The sequence below is a fragment of the Hemisphaericaspora subhashii genome, assembly GCF_019202705.1.
Source record: "Hemisphaericaspora subhashii strain CBS 10753 chromosome Unknown scaffold13, whole genome shotgun sequence".
Classification (NCBI taxonomy): domain Eukaryota; kingdom Fungi; phylum Ascomycota; class Pichiomycetes; order Serinales; family Debaryomycetaceae; genus Hemisphaericaspora; species Hemisphaericaspora subhashii.
This window is the reverse complement of record NW_026057288.1, coordinates 172,580-194,640: the sequence shown is the minus strand read 5'-3', so window position 1 is coordinate 194,640 and position 22,061 is coordinate 172,580. Positions and strand designations below refer to the sequence as shown.

Genomic DNA, 22,061 nt, shown 5'->3' with positions numbered 1-22,061 from the left:
CAGAATCGACGTGACCAATAACAACGACGTTAACGTGAGTTTTTTCTTTACCCATGATTGATAGATTATATGTGATGTGAAGAAGAAAGGAAAAGAAGAAGAAGAAGAAGAAGAAAGAAAAAAGTAAAAATTTTCGTTTGAGTTGAAAAAGGGGGATGTGATTGAGTTATTTATAATTTTTGAAAATTTTAAACAAAAAAATGTCTGAAAAAATGTCTGAAAAAAACTTTTTTTTTTTTTATTTTATTTTACTTAATGTTAAAATTGAACAATTCCATTTTGGAAGCTGGCTGACATTTTTTAATTATCCATTTTGATTATCTGATCAAGAGATGATCCATTATATTATCTCTATATCTAACCAGCCTCATATCAATTGTATCTTGATCGTGTACACACATCGTCTAACTTTCGTTTGAGAGGGTCTGCTGATACTGATTACAAACTTCTATTTAACTTTTGTGTCGGAAATTTGCCTTCAGATGAAAAACTTTTTCTCCCAACTCTTCGCATTCTTCGCAAAAAAATTGCCAGCCGACATAAATCACGGAAAGAGAAAGAGAGAAAAAGAAACTTGAAAATCAATTTGGCTCTTCGTGACCATTTGGGGGGAATTTGGTACTACAAGAATAACAAATGGTTCATGAAGTCACGTAAATTCCAAGCCCAATTGATATTTGAAATAGGGAATCGAAATCCGCTAACGTATGAAGTAGAGAGAGATACACACATCAACAGTCTCTTAAAAGTGACAGATCAGACTTTTTATTGAAAAACTAAATGTCTGATTTCTCTTCCTACTTATTATATAAAGCATAAGAAAAAATAACACTAAAAATAATGCCCGACAATATATTTCCATTTCACTTATCATTGTTTGAAAAAAGTGTCTGAAATATGATCTAAAACAGGAATTAATCGGAACGCCTCACAGACAGACAGAAAATTTTGAATTCTGCGATGACTTACACTTTTTGATTATATGCACGTGTACTATAAAAAACCCCAGCTTGAAAATCAACTCAAGCTAAGGAATACGACTATATATAACCCAGTTGGAATCCTTATAGGAATTGTAGATCTTATAATATCAATTGATATTTAATCACCCTCTTAAAAGCTTCTAAATTTCTCGTGTTTTATTTCTACAATCAATTATGTCTGACTACCATCAGGGTGGCCAAAAGCCAACAAAAGCATAGCAACCTTTCAGACAGTCATTTTGCCATCTATGACTGATTGACAGCCTACCAAAACAACGAAATGACTCACAGTTGGATGCTTGTTCTTTATATGAGTCAATTGAGGTATAGGTACTGCCAGGCAACCAAAAATCCCTGCAATTGAATCATCATCTTGTCAACCACGGTTATCGATGACTCATTTTTGATAAATTGTAAACATTAGAGAACGGACACTGCTAGAGTCATTCCGAAGGGTTCTGATTCCAGATAAGGGGATATCTCTCTGATATGAAATCGAATTGAGGTTTTTGCAGTCATTTTGCGATATCCCTAGCAGCACATAGTGAGGAAAAATCACGTTAGTTTTGTGTCATGCAATTAATTTATTATAACCACGTAATGATCCAACAATTGAGTGCCCTACGCTTATCATGATGAATATTTTTAGCTAAAAGAAATCATACTAGTTAATATTGACTCATTTGAATCAAATTCTTACCTGATATTACTCAGTTCCAGTACTACCTGGAAAAGAAAAGGTGTCATACAAGGTCTACTTGAGTGATCTCATTGGTTGCAAAAACTTCATTCTATTTGTAATAATAATATATTTATATATTAAATAATAATAATTATAAACTAAGATAAAAAGGATAAACAAAAGTAAAGAATATAATGAAAAGAACTATATAAGATACTAGTCGTAGTGGTTAAAACCAAAAAAAAAAAACATATACTTAAAAACAAGCACCCATCAATCATCATCAATCTTTAGAAGAAAACACATTTTCATGTTTACAATAAGATTTCCTAAAAATCTCACTAGTATCACCATGAACTCTTACACTAGTACTCCCATCACCACCACTGCCACTATCAATTGATGATCTGGTTGTAGAACTTGAACTTCTTCTTCTTTGATTTCTTGCAAATTGAGGATCTGTTTTCTTACCCTTTGACGTGGCAAATAAGCCCAATATATCAGTTAAAGAAACTACTCCAATCAATTTCCCGGGGAATCCATAAGATTGTTCAGTGGGGGTGGTTGGGATTGAATTCTTTTCTGATGCGGTTAATGTCCCTTCAACAGTAACTGGTGTATTATGATTATTATTGGTGGTGGATGTGGAAGAAGATGGAGTACCTGATCCGGAAGGTTTCCGACTATCAACAATCCATAATCTATGAGATTGAGTAGCTACTAATTTTGCAATCACTCTACCTAATGAACTTTGTTGATCTACATGGAAAATTGGGAATTGATCTTGTCCTTCTTCAATCCCCTTTTGAGATAAATTATAACTAACGAAATTCAATACTGATTTAAATAATAAATGGGAATTTTTTGAACTGGTTACATTTTTAACATCAACAATTGAAATATTCCCAACAAGTGATCTTGTTCTATCAATTACTGCTAATGATGAAACTCGTTCATTAAACATTTTTAATAATGCTTCAATTAATAATTGATCTTCATAGATTGTAATTGGATTATTTGAACCAATTTTTAAATCTTGTAATGTTGAAGTTAAATAAAAATCAAGAGATGGAAATCTTCTGGCATTTTCCCACATATATCTAATTAATCTTCTCTGTGATAAAATACCAGTAATCTTATCGCCTGACTCATCAGTAATTGCAATTCTATGAACTCCATTACCTAAAGTTTCCATCACTATTGATAATAAATCAGATTCAGTAAATTTTATAAATGGATTTTTGGGATGTAATTTAATAATAAATTCAACTGGGACTTCTTCACCCTTTTTGGCTTTATTTATAGTTTGAATAATAATTTCATGTTTCTTTTCAATATCATCAGTTGGTGAACCAATTTCATCAATTGATAATTCAGATAATGGGATTTTATTCATAATCAATAATAAATAAGTATTTAAATCACTATAATCAAATGTTAAACAATTCCTTAAATCAGTTGGATCTTCTTGATTTATAGATACAGGTACAGAAGTTAAATTATGAGATAATAAAGTTTCAAAAGCACTTTGAACCGAATCTGAACTACTAATACTAATCAATTTATTAGATTCAGTTAATTCACTCAATGGAATCTCACCCCAATCCATTATTGCTGTACTCCCAACAACTGATCCTGACCCTAGATGGGCAAGGGGTGGGGGTTGTCCTAAATGAGAAGAACTTCTTGAACTAATTGAGGTATTTCTTGATAAACTCAAATGATGAATTGAATCATCTTGATCATTAGGTAATGGAGGTGGTGAACTTAATAACTCTACAATTGAAGGTTTACGAGTGGCATGGTGATGAAGTTGGGAATGGGCAGTTGAGGGTGATCCATGATTGGAGGATGATGAATGAGGGGGATGGGGTGAGTTTGGTGTTTGTCTTGGAAATGGAGGGTTGACCATTATATCTATCTTTTTGGTTTGTGGGGGGGGGATGTCTATCTATAAATTAATATTAAACGGATGTGGAAAAAGTTGTCTAATTTTTTTATGTTGTGTTTTAATTGAAAGTCTGGAGAATCAGTTGAAGTATTTTGTGTGTATGTAACCGTGGGGGAATATGGTACGATGGGATTGGAGGGGGTGATGGAAGGTTACTGTATAAACTTCGTGAGTATGAGTTTCTGGAGACTGGTTTTTTTTAAAAAAAGGGGGGAAAGTTTAACAAATTGTTACTGCCTGCTAGTAACGGAAGTAAGCTTGCTGTTTTAATTGGTTAATTGGTTGAAATTCTCCAAATGATCAATTGGTTGTTTAAAAATAAAGAAAAATTAAAAAAAATGGGAGAATTTTTAAAGATTTGAGGTAAAAAAAGAGATTGACTGACTTAAAGACCGAAATAAGAAGAAGAAGGACAAAGAAGGAAACAGTGGAAAGAAAAGGAGAAGAAGCAGAAAAAAAAATCCACAAATTTGTTTAACAAAGAAATCAGTTAACAAAATCATTCCAAATAAAAAAATAAGCTTATTATGACCATAGAGTTTTATATACAGGGTTTATACAGCTTTAAACTTCTCTTTCTTAAACCTTCGAATCGTTTCCAATTGCTTCTCTGCATATTGATTGCTCTTCTTCTTCTTCTTTCATTTCGATTGACTTTGTAGTCTTTATATTTTGTGTCCTCCGGGGTTACACATCACAAAGTAACAAAGGAAAAAGCCCATAATTGCAATTGAATGACTGGGGATATCTATTGTTTCGTTCGCTCTACTCTAAACAATTGCATATATAGTTTATCCCTTGAAGCTGCCTAGAAGACATGGATGGAATTGCCAATAACTATTAGGGGATGAGTTTGGATAGTATATTCTAGCAAAATACTTCCATCCCCTTTAATTCTGGGGTTCTCATCCTTCATTTGGAAAGAGTAAGAATAGCCGACAGATTCTGATTTCAGGAACGATCTATGAACTACATACTAGAACTTTGTAGAACGGTACTTTATTTGTACATATATGGACATCGTCTTCCCATGCACTCTATGTATACCCTGTTTGTTAAATCTATAATTCTGAAGAATTAGGGGGGTCTATGCGCCTGCCTAAACAAAATTAAAAAATTTTATTAAATCTCCGGGAAAAATTCATCGAAATATATTCGAATTCTGGAGTGGAAAACCTATAAATTGGTAATGATATTTTGTAAGATGTATAGATCGAGTTGATGAGATAATATAAATTGAATACGTAATCTAATTGCTTAATATTAAACTCTGAAGTACTAACATTCTGTTTTAATTAAATTAATTTTTAGCTGCAAAATTCCATTCGAAAAAAAAATTAAAATTTAGTCGACCTACAAATTAAAATGAATGACTTTTTAAATTGCGTAATTAATGAAAAATTGCATAATTAATTAATAAATAATTTTTTGGATCATTTATTTATAAAAAAAGAATGAAATTTTTGCAGTCATTTATTTTACTTCAATGCTTAATAAACTAGAAACAGTTGGAAAAACTCTGCAGTAGACCCCCCGAAAGAAAGTAACCTCTATATAGTAAAAAATCGTTCCTATCAGAACTAAGCAATAAAAGATAGGAACATATTGCAATCATAGAATAAAGGATGATTATACTAGTGTCTCCTCGTCCATGGCAGTTGATGCAAAACGATGATAGCCCCATTTCTAATCGAAAGCTAGGTCAGATCTAGCATCGAATCCAATTAGGAAGAAACCCGGGGGTTGGATATTTTAGTTAATTATATTTTGAAATTATAATGACTTGATTAACGGGTAATACTTCTGAATTAAGAGCTTATACAGCATGTCACTCCATCCTTTTCCAAAGAATTCCAAAACTCCGATATTCGCCTTTTGTCAATCCCATCCCGTTCCCCTCCCCCTCCTCCTCGAAATGATGCCGCCACAACAGTTTGGTAAATTCCCCGGTGACATTCTTTCTTCTGTAAGTAGAAAACCAACAAAAAAATCAAAATCTTATCGAAGGAGGTTTGACCTCGGTCTTCATTCCCAGAGTCGGCTTGTGATGATGTCTTTTTGAATTTCTTGATTATCAGTTTTCAAAGCCTCCCTTCCATCGACCAGTCCTGGGCATGATTCCTTAGCCGGAAGAAAATCGTACGGTCGTGGTGATGGTCTATGGTCATTCCTTAGCTTCAATTGAACTAATCCATACTCATTCAGGAGTGTACCATCTTACATCATATTCCCGGCAATATGATTTTAGTATCGATATATTTGTGAATTATTATTCTTGGCGATCGAGAGAAAGAGAGGCGGTAATAATTTTCCCCAGAATTCGGATAAACTCATCAATGGCCCTCCCAAAAAAAATCATGGGTCGATCTCTTTGATCGAATAACAACAGTCAGGTGGAAGACTAATTGGAAATGAAATCCATGTTGTTGGCTAGAAATAAAGCACGATTCTTGTTTGTTGGGCTGGGTATTTTAAATTTTACTTGAAACATTATAAATCGGTCGTTCAGTGTATACTCGCTAGTTTTCTTTATTTTTGACAGAAAAAGTGGAACGATGATTGCAAACCCATCATAATTGAAAAATGTTTGGGTATGCATAACGATTTGTCTAAAAAATCGACTGTTGACAAATTCCAGAAGAATGTTCTAAAAGTAAAAGCAATGTTGAAACTCAAAGCAATCAATAGACTCGCCCTGGAATAGCCGTCTCCTTTCGGCCTGAAATTGATTCATCCTGTCAACTGATTGTACATTGTTTTGTATTGTTGGTAAAAATAATAGTACAGAATCTATAGGTCGTGTACTTATTGTCAAAAATGGCTAATAAATTTTATTCAACATTTTTTTTTAGTTTAACCGTTGACAATACAAGAGACAAAAACAAAGGAGACAAAGGGAGACATAAGGAGAAACAATGGACCAAAAACGATAATCTCCGAGGGTCTAAGAAAATTTTACTGCAAAAAGAAAGAAATAGGTTGCATGGCGGATTTAAGCTAAAAAATAATTCATTTGATTAAAAATAATTGATGAAGGCAAAAGATAAACCAATTGATTGCTGTTCAAGGGGGTTATCATTTCCACTTAGATACTGATTAGGAAAGTCAAGGAATCCCAATTACTTAATACAGTAATTATAGCTATTCAATTCTGGTTGAAATCTTTCGTCATATCTTGTTTGATTGAATTGGAATGTGGTTAGATTTAGATTATTGGATCATCCTGCATATATTGAAAATACGAAACTACCCAACAAATTTGTTAGTGATATTTCTTTTTTTTTTTTTGGGACCACATAATAATAAAAATTATTTTTTTAATTAATTTAATTAATAAAAATTTTCAAAAACTGTTAAATATAAATATTTAATTTAATCTCTCTCCTTTTCTTTATAAATTTTTACATGTTATTCTTTATCCCTTTAGATCATCACCTTTCAACAAATACCCATCAATAAATAAAATCTCAAACCTCACCAACCACAAACACACACACACACTACCACCTATTTTTACAACATCATCTTCAACTTATCTTTATTTGCTTTTTTATATTTTACAACAAGTTTACACATAACACATAATAATGTCTGAACAATTAGATACTGTCGACATTACTGCCCTTAATGCTATTGCTGCAGGTACCAACAAGAAAGTCCCAAGAATTGTGGCTGCTGGTTTGGGTGGTAAATTAATGGGTACTGCTGATATGGTTAAAGTCACTGCAGAACAAATTACTCAAGATTCAATGGAAACTTTGGCAGAAAAAGATGAACGAGAAAAACAAAAATATGCCACTAGGAAACATATTTCTGAACAACCTTGGACTATTGGAAATTTCTATCAACATATTAATTGGTTAAATTTCATATTAGTTTGTGCTATTCCTGCTTTTGGTGTTTATTCGGCAATTTTTAATCCTCCACAATTAAAAACCATGGGTTTAGCATTTATGATGTATGTTTTCAGTGGTGTTTCTATTACTGCTGGTTATCATCGTTTATATTCTCATAAGTCTTATGATGCTGCATTACCAGTTCGTTTATTCTTTGCCTTTTTTGGTGCCGGTGCTATTGAAGGTTCTATTAAATGGTGGAGTCATTCCCATCGTATTCATCATAGATATACTGATACTTCAAGAGATCCTTATGATGCTAGAAGAGGTTTCTGGTTCTCTCATATGGGTTGGATGTTAACTAAACCAAATCCAAAGAATAGAGCCAGAGCTGATATTTCTGATTTAGCTGCTGATTGGGTTGTTACTTTCCAACATAGACATTATTTAACTATTATGTTATTCTCGGGATTTATTTTCCCAAGTCTTGTTGCTGGATTATTATGGGGTGATTATTATGGTGGATTGATTTATGCTGGTATTTTGAAATGTTTCTTTATTCAACAAGCTACTTTCTGTGTTAATTCTTTAGCTCATTGGATTGGTGTTCAACCATTTGATGATAGAAGAACTCCTCGTGATCATGTCTTGACTGCTTTTGTCACTTTTGGTGAAGGTTATCATAATTTCCATCATGAATTCCCATCTGATTATAGAAATGCTTTAAAATGGTACCAATATGATCCAACTAAAATTGCTATTTTTATTTTATCAAAATTAGGATTAGCTTGGAATTTAAAGAAATTCTCTCAAAATGCAATTGAACAAGGTTTAATTCAACAACAACAAAAGAAATTAGATAGAATGAAATCTAAATTAAATTGGGGTACTCCTGTTGATAATTTACCTGTTTGGACAAGAGAAGAATTTAATACTAGAGCTAAGAAAGAAGGTTTATTAATTGTTTCTGGTATAATTCATAATGTTAAGAACTTCATTAAAGAACATCCAGGTGGTCAAGCTTTAGTTAGAGCTTCTTTAGGTAAAGATGCCACCAAGGCTTTCAATGGGGCTGTTTATGCTCATTCTAATGCTGCTCATAATTTATTGGCTACCATGAGAGTTGCTGTGGTTCAAGATGGTGATATTAATGCAAACACTTTTGCCTTACAACAAGAAATGATGGACAAGGAAAAACAAAGTTAGAGTAAGTCTTTTCTTCTCTAGCTGAGATTTTGTTTATATATGTAATGTTTTTTTTCAGTTTTTTCGTTTTTTGTGTTTTAGAATTTTATAAATATATAGTTTTATTTAAGGTTAAATTATTTTTGAAATTTAAGTTGTAGTTGATCTTGTAGTTAATCGTATAAATGTGGCCGTAGTAAAAGGGATTCGTGATATATAAACAACATTATATTCCGTACTTCTTTATTCTTTAGATATTCTTTTAGAACACGAACGAATCAACTATTTATATTTTATATTTAATATTATATTACATTTATCATTATAAGTGACTAGGTTCACGAATAAGTAAATTATATAATATCTAGTTAAGAAAAGTACAATTGTTTATTAAAGCAGTACAGATTCAAAACTATACAACTAATTCGTTAACAGAATAGCGACACAAGAGTATTCACTCCGTTATTATAATTATTAACAAAAATGCCTATAGCCGGTTTTACTATATTCGCTCTTCCCGACCGGCAATAACTCCACGGAAGTTCCTTTCATTAGCATAAAGTATATCAACGATTGCAGAACTGACATGAAATATGACCTGACAAGACTCAATGGGTTTCCATTGTTTATGTATTATTACAATGTAAAGCTTCCATAAAAATCGCCAGATAATTATTTTATAAAATCTTTGATTCCGTAAAATAAACAAAAATACGTAACCATGGAAAGGAAGATGTCGGACTTTGAAATGCAGCCGTTCTAAAATTTCAGTCTCCACTGTACTATTACATGTAAGCAATACCAATATAATTCACATCCGGAAAATATCCAAATCCCCCTTTATGAGGCATTGACTTACTTAAATTAATTAAAGTCTTTTCAATATCCCATGGGGTTTATGTGGATATTAGTTCGTTTTAATGGAAAATCTATTTATATTTCGTAGGGTTCGTGTTGGACTAAATCGGAACCAAAAAAAAATCGAACCATTTGCGCAAAACTTTTTTTATTGTCTTCTAGAATTTGCACCCAAATTTAGACTTAAGAAAAAAAAATAAAACACATCAGCTCTGGGCTTCGAAAATCGACTGATTATTAGAAATGCAACCTAACGAATCCCCAAAAATTCAAATTCCCGCACAGTGGAACTTTGCCATGCATTCTTGGATGAAAGTTTAATTTTCAATCCCCCTTTTGACACGAAATGCAACCCGTTGTATATAAATACCCACCATTCCCCCAATCCTATCTCTCGGTTTTTTCTTCTTTTTCTTTCAATAAGAGATTTTTACATAATTCCTTATATAATCCCAACTATACACACACATACAATGCATCCAACCGCAATTAGATTAGCCGCTAATAAACTTCCAAGATTAACATATGGAAAAATATTTGCCAGTCGTGTCCCATATCTCGGAGTTTGGGCAGGTGGGATGGCTTTTTTCTTTGGATGGCCACATGCTTGGATAGCTGTTAGTAATAAATTGCATAACGCTCCTGATATTAACCTTTTTTATCTTTAAATAAGAGATACAGTTTTATGAGAGTGATCATTGCTGGTTTAATGGTTATGTAGATTAATGTTTTTTATTGTTTAGAGCTCAAGTTAATATACAGATTATGTATTTATTAGATGAAATACAAGAATAACTATTGGAAATTGTGCACTCCCTGTTTGTATCCGTCAATTCTTCCTTTTGGCTTCTTCATTTACTGTCAATTCCCTGTGCTGCCCAGCTCTCAATTGACATTTAACTGAACATAAGGTGGGATTGAGAATTTCAATTCCAATTTCAGAATTGTACCTATTGTGTTTCTTTTTTCATTTTAGTTCCATTCGGCTAAAATCTGCTTAAAAAATAATATTTGTGAGAGTAGTAATATAAATTAATGACATTCTATTGGAAGAACAAAACCATACTTGGTAGCTCTCTACAACTTAAAGAAGGGGGAACCGTTAACTAAATCACAAATATGTGATATCTTTGGGTCTTCCACTCTAAGAGTATTTGTATTGAAGACAGAAGAATAATGAAATATGAGCCAACGGACAATTTCAATGAATCTATTTCTGTGAGAGGTATTGGCCATTTGAGCCATTTGGTAATATTCATTTATCTAGGTATCTATTATTGAAACTATTCTATCTCATGTTAAATCTTCAAATCTTTTTTAAACTCAGTTAGGAGAATTGGTTTCAAAAAAATTCACCCACATTCCAAGGCGATTCTATCATACATCAAGATTTTTTGTGCCTGCATATTGGCAATCAGTAATTTAGTATGACCAAAAAAAATTGATGGCTGGATGGGTTTGACAACAACCCCAACTTCCAACCAATATAAACCCATCCTTCTTGAAAGCCGATCTATCGAAATAAAGACTGCGATACCATAGGCAGTAGTATTAGAATAGATAGAAAAAGATATATCCGTAATACAAGTTTGCATTTTACAGTTTATTTTTTTAACTTCAACATTGAAAATTAACCATGTCAAGACCATTCCAACCAATCAGTGATATAATCAACACCAGTCCCCCCAAACACAAACAACAATCATTTGACGAAATATACGGCGAACCCGAAAACTTCCTCGAAATAGAAGTACGAAACCCCATAACTCATGGTGGATATGGTGGAGTAGATTTATATACCGATTATGAAATTGTTTGTCGAACAAACATCCCAGCGTTCAAAAAGAGACATAGTCGAGTCAGAAGAAGATATAGTGATTTTGTAGCATTTAGGAAAAGATTAGAACAAGAAACTACTCGGGTCATTATTCCGCCATTACCCGGGAAGATATTATTGAATTCTAATAAATTTAATGATTTGAATATTGAAAAACGTAGACAAGGATTAGAAAAGTTTTTGGTTATTGTCAGTGGTCATCCTTTATTACAAACGGGTTCGAAAACTTTGATTGAATTTATTCAGAATGATAAATGGGACCCAAGATTACTTGGTTATTAGAAGACTTGTATAGGTTTTTTTTTGTAATTAATTACGATTGGATAAGAAAATTTAATAGAGTTTAATGTGAAAAACGATATGTATGACTTGGGCCGCGACGTGGCTTCTTTTGTAGTTCCTTGATCAAATAAATTAGTAATCTTACTAATATTCTGGCATGAATATTATTGGGGGAAGATGTTCTTCGGTTATAAATCAAAGTTCAAAACTCGAAAACAAACTTTCCAGAACTGACCCCAAGCAAATATTGTCTCTTGTTCTGGAATCAACAATATAAGCTTAGATCGGAAAAAAACTTACCCCCTTTGAGAAACAACTAATTCAACATTGCCCTATTGTTTCCACAAGGGAAGCTCAACTGTCCACGAACTAGCATACTGACCAATTGTTTGGTGCTGCGGATATCGTTGAAAATTCTCCGTGTGTTTACCCCTGATTATAATGCAAGAAAACTAAATTCCCTGAACAAAGAATCTCTATCATTTTTCCCCGGATTCTAAAGAGTTTTTCTCTAGAAGATTGAAGAACTTACCATAGAAGTCTAGTAGGGAGCACATTGACATGGTTGATTCAATATCAAGAAGTTGTATACCCAATATATATCGTGGTAAAAGGAAGACTAAATAAAACTAGAATTCGTTGCACTTTCATATAATTATTGACAAGATCAGCAAGCATTTGGAGGGGTAGAAAACAATCAACAACACATCTACCCCATTATGTCGTGAATATAGGGGGCTGGTTGATCCTGGTGTCTTAACTCCAAGTATATAAAGGGACGAGAAATTCTCCTTCTCTATATTCAATGTTAGATTTCACTATTCAGATAAATCTACTCAATCTTTACTATCCTTAATCATCATGAATATTCCCGAAACCCAAAAAGCCGTTGTTTTTGAAACTCATGGTGGGCCATTGCTTTACAAAGACGTCCCGGTCCCAGAACCAGGTCCAAATGATCTTTTACTCCGGATGAAATATTCTGGAGTTTGTCATTCCGACCTTCACGCCTGGAAGGGAGATTGGACATTACCTACCAAATTACCATTAATCGGTGGACACGAAGGAGTTGGAGAAGTCGTCGCTATGGGTGATAATGTCGAAGGTTGGAATATTGGTGATCATGCAGGTATTAAATGGCTCTATAGCACTTGTTTAACTTGTGAATATTGTGAGAGTACAGATGAACAATGTTGTGGTAAACAAGTTATTTCGGGATATACCCATGATGGAACATTTCAACAGTATGCCACTGCTGATGCTATTCAAGCTGCAAGAATCCCACAAGGGGTTGATTTGGCAAGTGTTGCACCTATCTTGTGTGCTGGGGTCACTGCTTACAAAGCTTTGAAAACTGCTGAAAGAAAGGCGGGTGAATGGGTTTGTGTTTCCGGTGCTGGTGGTGGATTGGGTTCTCTTGCTATTCAATATGCCAAAGCCATGGGATTTAGAGTTGTTGGAATTGATTGTGGACAAGAAAAGGGTGCATTTGTGAAATCATTAGGTGCGGAAGTATATGTCGATTTCATGAAAGAAAAAGATGTAATTACTGCTGTTAGAAATGCGACTGGAGGAGGTGCTCATGCAGTTATTAATGTTTCAGTTTCAGAAAAGGCAATGCAACAATCTATCCTGCTTGTTAGACCTAAAGGTAGTGTTGTTCTTGTTGGTTTACCACCTGGTGCAATCATTCCTGTTTCTGTTTTTCAAGCGGTCGCTGGATCGATTACGATCAGAGGTTCTGCTGTTGGAAATAGAAAGGATACTAGAGAGGCTATTGATATGTTCTCACGTGGTTTAATTCAATGTCCAATTAAAGTGGCTGGTTTAACTGAATTGCCTGAAATCTTTTCCTTGATGGAAGAAGGTAAGATTATGGGCAGATATGTTGTAGATTTAGCTAGGTAAACTGATTAGATGCCCGATTTGGTGTGGTTTAATTTCTTACCGCTTTTTTTGCAGCCAGTTTATAGCTAACAATTGAAGAAGGTTGGAGTATATAGCAATACAATAACACTCCTATGTTAAAGAAATAAATCCTCTTGGTGTTGTAATACTCTTTCGAAACAACTTCTATACAATCTTCTGATTGGATTAAATTGGACCAAAGTCCCCACATTAAACTAGTGATTGACTGCCTTGAGACACTTGTCTAGGTGCGTTGTTTTAAGGATACTGAACACGTTTCTGTGTATAGCAAATACATCCCATCGATAGGGGGGAGAGTCCCACTCTATTGTTTATCTAGTCAGAAATTGTGTTGCCTACAAATCAGAATTAAATCTCATTATTAAGCGAGAAACGGAACCCTAGTGGTTATCTTCTTTTCACTGAAGTTTATTTATATATTTTGGATTTTCTTCCTTGATCTTGCAGCACAGTGTTTGAGATCTGGACTGTCGAACACGGAACGGTTTTCCTGTCAAAACGATTTTCATAAGGATACTCCGAGTCAATGATTGGTATGTTACTGGATGATTATAAGTGAACTGTTTAATGAAGAGGATGTTTTCTTAAACTACGCAATTCCGGCGAAAGTCAACTATAAGTGGAGCAAAGAGCAAATCCCGTTCATAAATAACAAAGAATTGCGGAATTGTTATCTAGTGGGACACTTTGCCGAATAATATTAAGCCTTGGTCCAATCATACGATATTTCTCAATTTCGCTTTATGTCAATAATAGGGGGAATTAATTAAACAATTATATTAGGACTTAAGATCCCCTCCTGAATTTAAAAAAGTAAGGTTTCGGGCAAATTAGTGAGAGATTATTTTTTTTGGTGGGGGCCCGCTCCTAAGACCGCTCCTGTCTTATAACCCCCGATCAAAAATCTGGGGAACCAGGCACAAATATACTTGGCGCTAAATAAACAAGAATTTTGTTACACGAACAGATTGCCCAAGTTATTTTGAGCCAATCGTTAGTAATTGTTGGAGTAAATATTCATTTTCACCAATAGCCGTAGGAAAAATATTCATGTTCACCAGTAGCCCTGGGAAAATTGAAATTTATTATTGAAATAGACTTCCGCGACACGTTGAAAAATTAGCTTTCAAAACCATGCGGGCTTTAGAGCCACAATTGATTGTCCCGCTCCATTTATTTTTATCGGTGATTCTAAACTCGATCGAATGGAACATTAAGTTGACTCGGACTTTTGATGAAATCTTCCTTGAGTTGTTTGTTCCTAGGTCCGAGTGAGTTGCAGAAATTACTAGTTTATTCTTTGATTGATAGAATTTTCCTTGTCTTAAACTATTGTTTAAGACATTACCATCTAAAACCTTAATCCAAACTCCACCAATTGAAAGAAGATGCATGAACTCCCTTCTCCTCACTTCTAACCATAGGAAGATTTCCAATATAAAAGGAGGTAGATTCCCATGGTTTCAATTCCAATCTTACTTTCTGGTTATCAACCAAGATCTATCAACTCACATATCTTGAAACTACAAACAACTTAAAAAACTTTATTTATTTTCAAAAATGTCTATCCCAAAAACTCAAAAAGCTGTTATTTTCGAAACCAACGGTGGTCCATTGCTTTACAAGGACATTCCAGTCCCAAAACCAGCTCCTCATGAATTATTGATCAACGTCAAATACTCAGGTGTCTGTCACACTGATTTACACGCATGGAAGGGTGACTGGCCAGTACCAACCAAATTACCATTAGTTGGTGGTCATGAAGGTGCCGGTGTTGTCGTAGCCATGGGTGAAAACGTCAAAGGTTGGAAAATTGGTGATTATGCCGGTGTCAAGTGGTTGAATGGTTCTTGTTTAAACTGTCAATACTGTAACCATACTGATGAACCAAATTGTGATGACGCAGTATTATCAGGATATACCCATGATGGTTCATTCCAACAATATGCTACTGCAGATGCAGTTCAAGCTGCCAGAATTCCAGCAGGTACTGATTTGGCAGGAGCTGCACCAATTTTATGTGCTGGTGTCACTGTTTACAAAGCCATTAAGACTTCTGGGTGTAAGGCAGGTGACTGGATCGGTATTTCTGGTGCTGCTGGTGGTTTAGGTTCCCTTGCTGTCCAGTACGCTAAAGTTATGGGAATGAGAGTTGTCGGTCTTGATGTCGGAGCAGAAAAGGGAGAATTCGCCAAGTCTATGGGTGCAGAAGCTTATGTTGATGTTAAAGCTGAAAAGGATGTCGTTGCCGCAGTTAAGAAGATTACTGATGGTGGTCTCCATGCAATCATTAACGTTTCGGTCTCCCCTGCTGCTATGCAACAATCCGTTGAACTTGTTAGAAAGAAGGGTGTAGTTGTCCTTGTTGGTTTACCACAAGATGCCTCAATTAATGTTCCTGTCTTTGATTCCGTTTTTAGAACTATCGAAGTCAGAGCTTCATATGTTGGAAACAGAGCTGATACCTTTGAAGCTATGGATATGTTCTGCCGTGGATTAGTTAAGTGTCCAATCAAGATTGTTGGTTTAAGTGAATTACCAGGGGTCTACAAGTTAATGGAAGAAGGAAAGATTTTGGGTAGATACGTTCTTGACACCTCAAAGTAGACTGACTTTTAAGTAGATGTATCCTCTTTTCTATGGTTTGTTTATAACAACTTTGTTCTCTGATTTTTATATGTTTATACAATAAATGATGCATTCAATCAGATCCAGAGAGACGAACTAAATTTAAAACGAATGATGCATTCAATCAGATCCAACTAGAGAGAAAAACTACAATTTAAAACGTTTTTTATTATCATTAAATTTTTTTTAATATTAAAATACCTAAAAGAACATCCATATACAAAATCCTATAAATAATCAAATTTAGAAAGCAGTGTTTAATGGAGAGAAGACAGACTTACCCTTGTAGAATTCGATAGTCTTAGCAGCTCTGCCAGCAACACCTTCAGCAGTGAATTCGAAGTATTTGTAAATTTCTGGAGCCTTACCGGAAGCACCGAATCTGTTTAAACCGAATTGTTCATGGGAGTATTTAGACCAACCGTAAGTAGACATGACTTCAACAGACATGATTGGGACACCATCTGGTAAGACAGATAATTTATAGTCAAGGGATTGTTTGTCGAAAGTGAAGAAATCTGGGATAGAAACAACATTAGCCTTAACACCTTCAGATTCTAATCTCTTAGCAGCTTCAACAGAGATAGAAACTTCGGAACCGGAAGCAACAATGATAACTTCTGGTTTATCTTGCTTGATAAGAGTGTAACCACCCTTTGAAGCATTTTCGATAGAAGAACCTTCTAATTGTGGTAAGTTTTGTCTGGTTAAAGCAATAATAGTTGGATGGGAAGTAGATTCAATGGCAGATAAGTAAGCAGCAGAAGTTTCATTACCATCAGCTGGTCTCCAAACAGAAACATTTGGCATAGCTCTGAAGTGAGCTAAGGTTTCAATAGGTTGATGGGTTGGACCATCTTCACCTAAACCAATAGAATCGTGGGTAGCAACCCAAGTGATTGGGTGGTGAGATAAAGCAGATAATCTGACGGCACCAGCAGCGTAAGAAACGAAGTTTAAGAAAGTACCACCGTAGTTCTTGTAGTTAGCACCGAAAGCGGCAATACCGTTCATGATGGCACCCATACCGTGTTCTCTAACACCGTATCTGATGTATCTACCAGAGTAGTCACCTAAACCGGAAGAAGGAGGTTGGAAATCAACAGCACCAGTAGCTCTGGTTAAGTTAGATGGGGTTAAATCAGCAGAACCACCAATGAATTCTGGAATGATTGGAGATAAGGCTTCAATGACACCTTCGGATAACTTTCTGGTGGCAACAGCCTTGTCTTGTGGGGTGAATCTTGGTAAAGCTTCCTTCCAACCTTCTGGTAATTTACCATCTAATCTTCTTTGGAGTTCAGCACCTTCCTTTGGATACTTTTGCTTGTAAGATTCGAAAGTAGCTTGCCATTGTCTGTAGACCTTTTGGTTTTCAGCAATCTTAGAGTCGTAGAATTGTTCAACTTCTTCTGGGATAGCGAAGCTTTTTTCTGGGTTGAAACCCCATTTGGCCTTTAATTGTTTGATATCATCAGCCTTTAATGGAGCACCGTGGACACCGTGTGTACCAGCAGCTAAAGAACCGAAACCAATAGTGGTGACTAATCTGATTAAAGTTGGCTTGTCTTGACATTTCTTAGCTTCTTCGATAGCGTTAGAAATGGCTTGTAAGTCAGTGTTAGCATCAGCAACTTCAACAATGTTCCAACCGTAAGCTCTGTATCTAGCAACGACATCTTCATCGAAAGAAACTTCGGTATCACCATCAATGGAGATCTTGTTGTCATCCCAGAAAGCAATCAAGTTGTTTAATTTCAAGTGACCAGCTAAAGAAGAAGCTTCACCGGAAACACCTTCCATCAAACAACCATCACCCATGAAAACGTAGGTATAAGAGTCAGAAATGGTAATATCTGGCTTGTTGTAAGTAGCAGCGAATTGTTTTTGAGCAATGGCTAAACCAACACCGTTAGCAATACCTTGACCCAATGGACCAGTGGTAACTTCAACACCTGGAACATCTAAGACTTCTGGATGACCTGGGGTCTTGGAACCTAATTGTCTGAATTGCTTCAAGTCTTCGACGGTTAAGTCGTATTTGAAAAGGACTAATAAGGAGTATAATAAAGCACAAGCGTGACCGTTAGATAAAACAAATCTATCTCTGTTAATCCATTTGGTGTCTCTTGGGTTGAATTTCATGTTAGACCAAAGAACATGGGCAGCAGGAGCTAAACCTAATGGAGCACCTGGATGACCGGAGTTGGCAGCGGCAACGGCATCAACAGCTAATAATCTGATAGTGCTGACAGCTTTTTGATCAATTGAAGACATTTTTCGAATATTTGTATATGTAGTTCTTAAATTTAAAATTTTCTATTGGGTATTTGGTATTTTAATCCTTAATGATTCAATCGGAATGTCAATTGAGTTACGGAATTGGTTTGAATAGAGAATAAAAATTAAGCTAAAGAACAAAAGAAAAGAAAAAGAAAGAATTTTTTGGATTGAAATGATGAACAATTAATCGGGAGTTTTCAACTTTATTTATACACATTAAGGTCAGGGATCTCAGTAGTTTTTTTTTGGTGAAAAATTTTGTGATTTTGAGATTTTTGCTTACAATTCTTCGGAAATGGACAAAATTAAAAAAATAAAATTAAAAAAGAAAAATTCCAACGTTTTTATTTTTCAAAATTTAATTGTCATCAAAGTCGAGGGTACTTCCGGTTGTCTTTTGTATGGGAGTCACGTGATTTGTTTCAATACCAATGCACCCTCGAATGTAGATTTCCACCTTCCTCATCCCCCGCCAACAAAAATATCTTAAGGATTCAACTTCCATCCCAACGTTTTTAAAAAGAATAAAACGAAAAGATTAACCACATTTTACAAATACAAAAACAGTGTTTAGTGATGAGGCATTAACACAAAAGGCTGTTTCTGTAATGTTTCTATTCTCAATCAGATTTGTAAGGATTAGATCTGATATATGGCTTGAATATATGATGAGCTTACTAATATAGATGTCATAAATTGATAAGGGTCGAGAATCTTCTTCTCTAAATCTCTAGTAAAATATGATTGTGACTAGGGCCCTGGGTCCTCCGTGTTTTTTTTGTTTTTGTGAAATTTTCTCAGGCATTATTAATTGAAGAATAGAACAATCAAAGTGATTAACACACACATAATAATAATTTCGGATTTTTTTTTTTTCGTAATCTACCCCACTTACAAAGGTATAATAATTTTGTATTGGTAATTAATTGGAAAAGTGTTATTCATGGAGTGGCGTACAATAATTATTCTCGCTAATATTGGTGATCTTCCTGTATCGGACTTGTCTTCCCAAATGAAACCTTCATTATGGAAGAAATGAAATTTTTGACCGGAAAGACTTCAAAAGCTTATTTTTTCCGGAACAATTGAAAACGTCGGAACCAACACCGATAAAGGAACAATAACCAACGTCTTCTGCCACGTCTAACACATGTAAGTATGTATCCTTTTTGTGTCCAATCATTGTCTTGTAGTTCTCGAATGGTGTATGGCAGCATGTTCCCTGTGATTAGCTGTGTTTTTGAATGCACTTTGTCTATCCACGGTAGAATGATTTTAACATCATATTGAACCTAGTTTAGCAATCATCAAGCTCTGCAATCTGGTATATTCTTTCAATTTGTGTAATTATCTGAGATTAACCGACTTCTGACTAATGCCTAACTCATGGAAGGTTATGAAGCTTCCTACATAGAGTTTTCCAACAACTATTAGCGTTGGCCAAATGCCAACAATATCAAAAATTGCCATCAAATGGGTTGAGGTTGGTAAAATGATAGACACAGTCTAATTTCTATGCTATAATGTTATACTGATAGCCTCATAGAGGATCAATCCAAACTATGGCACTGTAAACTTACAACAAGGTTTTTTTTTTGCAGCAGTTTGTCAAAACTTGGCAGCCGATTTTCGCATTTCCATTTACTTATTGGGACTGCGCTACCAGTTTAATTGGTATTTATTGCTGCCATTTAATAAATAGTGTTGACGAGGACTGACTTGCTTGGTTCTTTCAGGGATCGAATATTTCGGAACAAGTCAAGCAGGTTACTCCCCGTCAGCACTCTATTGATACAATGAGAGTTTGGGTTTAGTATTGGCCGTGCCTCACTTGTCCAAAGCTCTCGTTGTATAGATCTCGCCAACGGCAACCAGGCATGTCGATCTTGCAACAATTGCTTCGAACATTCTTACCAGAGGCCACTAACAGCTTAAGCAGATTTCTAATGATACTGCTGCTAATGCAAATAACGTAAGCATTATCGGAGAGAGGTTTTCTTGACTTTGATCTGATTTTTGTATCTAGATCCGAAAAGAACATGATTACTGTTATCTGTTCGTAACAAAAATAATATCCATACATTTCTACACATCTAAAATAAAATAAAATACCTAACATAACCTATGGGTCAGCAAATGGACTCGATGCACCATTTGTTGATTCCCGTAACTTCAGATCTCCCATCTGTGGTTTTTCATGATCAAATTCCACATCAAATATAAATGACCCACGAGTGTCCTCATCTTTAGAATCAAGAAATTCCAATGGGATTCCCAGTTGATTCATATCCACTATGACTTGTTGTTCTTCGGCAGCACCTGATTGAGGACGGACTTTTCTAAGCACTGGTTTCTCTCTTTTTACAGATGTAGCACGGGTGATTTCACCTATATCTGAATCCACATCCGAATCATCATCTTCACTTTCATGTCCAGATTCATTTGGATTGATTATCATTTCTTTATTGGCAGTAGTGAATGATTCGGCTGTTGGTGTTACTAATTTATCAGAAGACGCAAATCGTTCTTGCATGTCTTGGTATTCATCGTCATCGTCATCGAGAAGATCGTCATCGTCATCATCCTCATATTCATCATCTTCGTCAATCCTATCCACATTGACTAATTTAGGTTGTGCTTTGATTGCAGTCATTGTGGCTTGAGCTCCTCCTTGCGATGTTTCCAAGGCCATTCTATTTGCGGTTGCGACATCACCAATAATTGACGCGTTTTCAATAGTATTCAAATCCGAAAATACCGAGTCTGTTTCATAAGAATAGACTGAACGGGTGTTGTTCTTAGTTGGACGCACAGTAACACCGGGGATATATGCAATAGGTAATATATTCGATGCATTGGTTGTAGATATTGAGGTTGCCACTGAATTACGATTCCAATCTCCATATACTTTATTTCCTTGTTGTTGTCTTAATTGTCTATTAGCTTGTGAGATGATTTGTTCTTGTCTTGCCCGTCTTTGTTCAGCTTGTACGTTTCTACCTTTATTTTTGATTGCGCCAGGTTTTGTGAATGAGTCATATACAGATGCTCTTTTATTACCTGATTTTCTTGTATTTGGTGGATGTAGTCCCGGTTCATTACCCAGATTGAAACTTACAGCTGTAGGTGAAACAACTTCTCCACCTGATAATTTTGATAAGGAAATTTCATCACTTGTTAAATCTTCTTCTACTGAATCCAACAGAAGTTTTGATTTTTTCTTATAGATAAGGAAATAATATGCAATAAGTCCAACTATAGCTATTAAGGCTAACCCACCAAGAACTCCTCCTACTATTGCACCAACTGGTATTTGACGACTGGTTGGCAGAACTGAAATACATGTATAGTAGGGACAGTCCGAACAAGTAGGAGCTATTAGTGTACATTCAAAACCATCTTTACATGTGGGACATACTCCTACAGGACATGTAGAAGTGTCTATACAAGTGCTGTCATCTCGTGGTAGTAGACTCCGTATTGATTCAAATGCATTTACGTGTGGCATGATAACTTATGATTATCTGTGGTGGTGGTGGTAGTTGGGGGGGAATATACTGATGATGTTGTTTTTGGCTTTGGTGTTAGATCGTGATTTGTGGGAATA

The 22,061-nt window shown here is 35.1% G+C and overlaps 7 protein-coding genes across 7 annotated transcripts; 4 read left to right on the top strand and 3 right to left on the bottom strand. All coding sequences in view use genetic code 12, as the record gives it.

The window, feature by feature from the left end:
- Positions 1-1,948: 1,948 nt before the first annotated feature.
- Positions 1,949-3,577, bottom strand: SDS24 (Sds24p; the record flags this gene model as incomplete). The annotated part of the gene is made up of 1 exon (XM_049406703.1): positions 1,949-3,577. One exon carries the CDS (start codon positions 3,575-3,577, stop codon positions 1,949-1,951), a length of 1,629 nt encoding a protein of 542 aa, XP_049263887.1.
- Positions 3,578-7,203: 3,626 nt separating this feature from the next.
- Positions 7,204-8,658, top strand: OLE1 (stearoyl-CoA 9-desaturase; the record flags this gene model as incomplete). Its single annotated transcript, XM_049406702.1, has 1 exon — positions 7,204-8,658. The coding sequence occupies one exon, from the start codon at positions 7,204-7,206 to the stop codon at positions 8,656-8,658; it is 1,455 nt and encodes a 484-aa protein (XP_049263886.1).
- Positions 8,659-11,131: 2,473 nt separating this feature from the next.
- Positions 11,132-11,614, top strand: J8A68_002902 (uncharacterized protein; the record flags this gene model as incomplete). Its single annotated transcript, XM_049406701.1, has 1 exon — positions 11,132-11,614. One exon carries the CDS (start codon positions 11,132-11,134, stop codon positions 11,612-11,614), a length of 483 nt encoding a protein of 160 aa, XP_049263885.1.
- An 861-nt stretch (positions 11,615-12,475) lies between these two features.
- J8A68_002901 (zinc-dependent alcohol dehydrogenase) lies at positions 12,476-13,522 on the top strand (the record flags this gene model as incomplete). The annotated part of the gene is made up of 1 exon (XM_049406700.1): positions 12,476-13,522. One exon carries the CDS (start codon positions 12,476-12,478, stop codon positions 13,520-13,522), a length of 1,047 nt encoding a protein of 348 aa, XP_049263884.1.
- Positions 13,523-15,103: 1,581 nt separating this feature from the next.
- J8A68_002900 (zinc-dependent alcohol dehydrogenase) lies at positions 15,104-16,150 on the top strand (the record flags this gene model as incomplete). Its single annotated transcript, XM_049406699.1, has 1 exon — positions 15,104-16,150. The coding sequence occupies one exon, from the start codon at positions 15,104-15,106 to the stop codon at positions 16,148-16,150; it is 1,047 nt and encodes a 348-aa protein (XP_049263883.1).
- A 264-nt stretch (positions 16,151-16,414) lies between these two features.
- Positions 16,415-18,448, bottom strand: TKL1 (transketolase; the record flags this gene model as incomplete). Its single annotated transcript, XM_049406698.1, has 1 exon — positions 16,415-18,448. One exon carries the CDS (start codon positions 18,446-18,448, stop codon positions 16,415-16,417), a length of 2,034 nt encoding a protein of 677 aa, XP_049263882.1.
- Positions 18,449-20,576: 2,128 nt separating this feature from the next.
- On the bottom strand, positions 20,577-21,962 carry OPY2 (Opy2p; the record flags this gene model as incomplete). Its single annotated transcript, XM_049406697.1, has 1 exon — positions 20,577-21,962. One exon carries the CDS (start codon positions 21,960-21,962, stop codon positions 20,577-20,579), a length of 1,386 nt encoding a protein of 461 aa, XP_049263881.1.
- Positions 21,963-22,061: the final 99 nt, after the last annotated feature.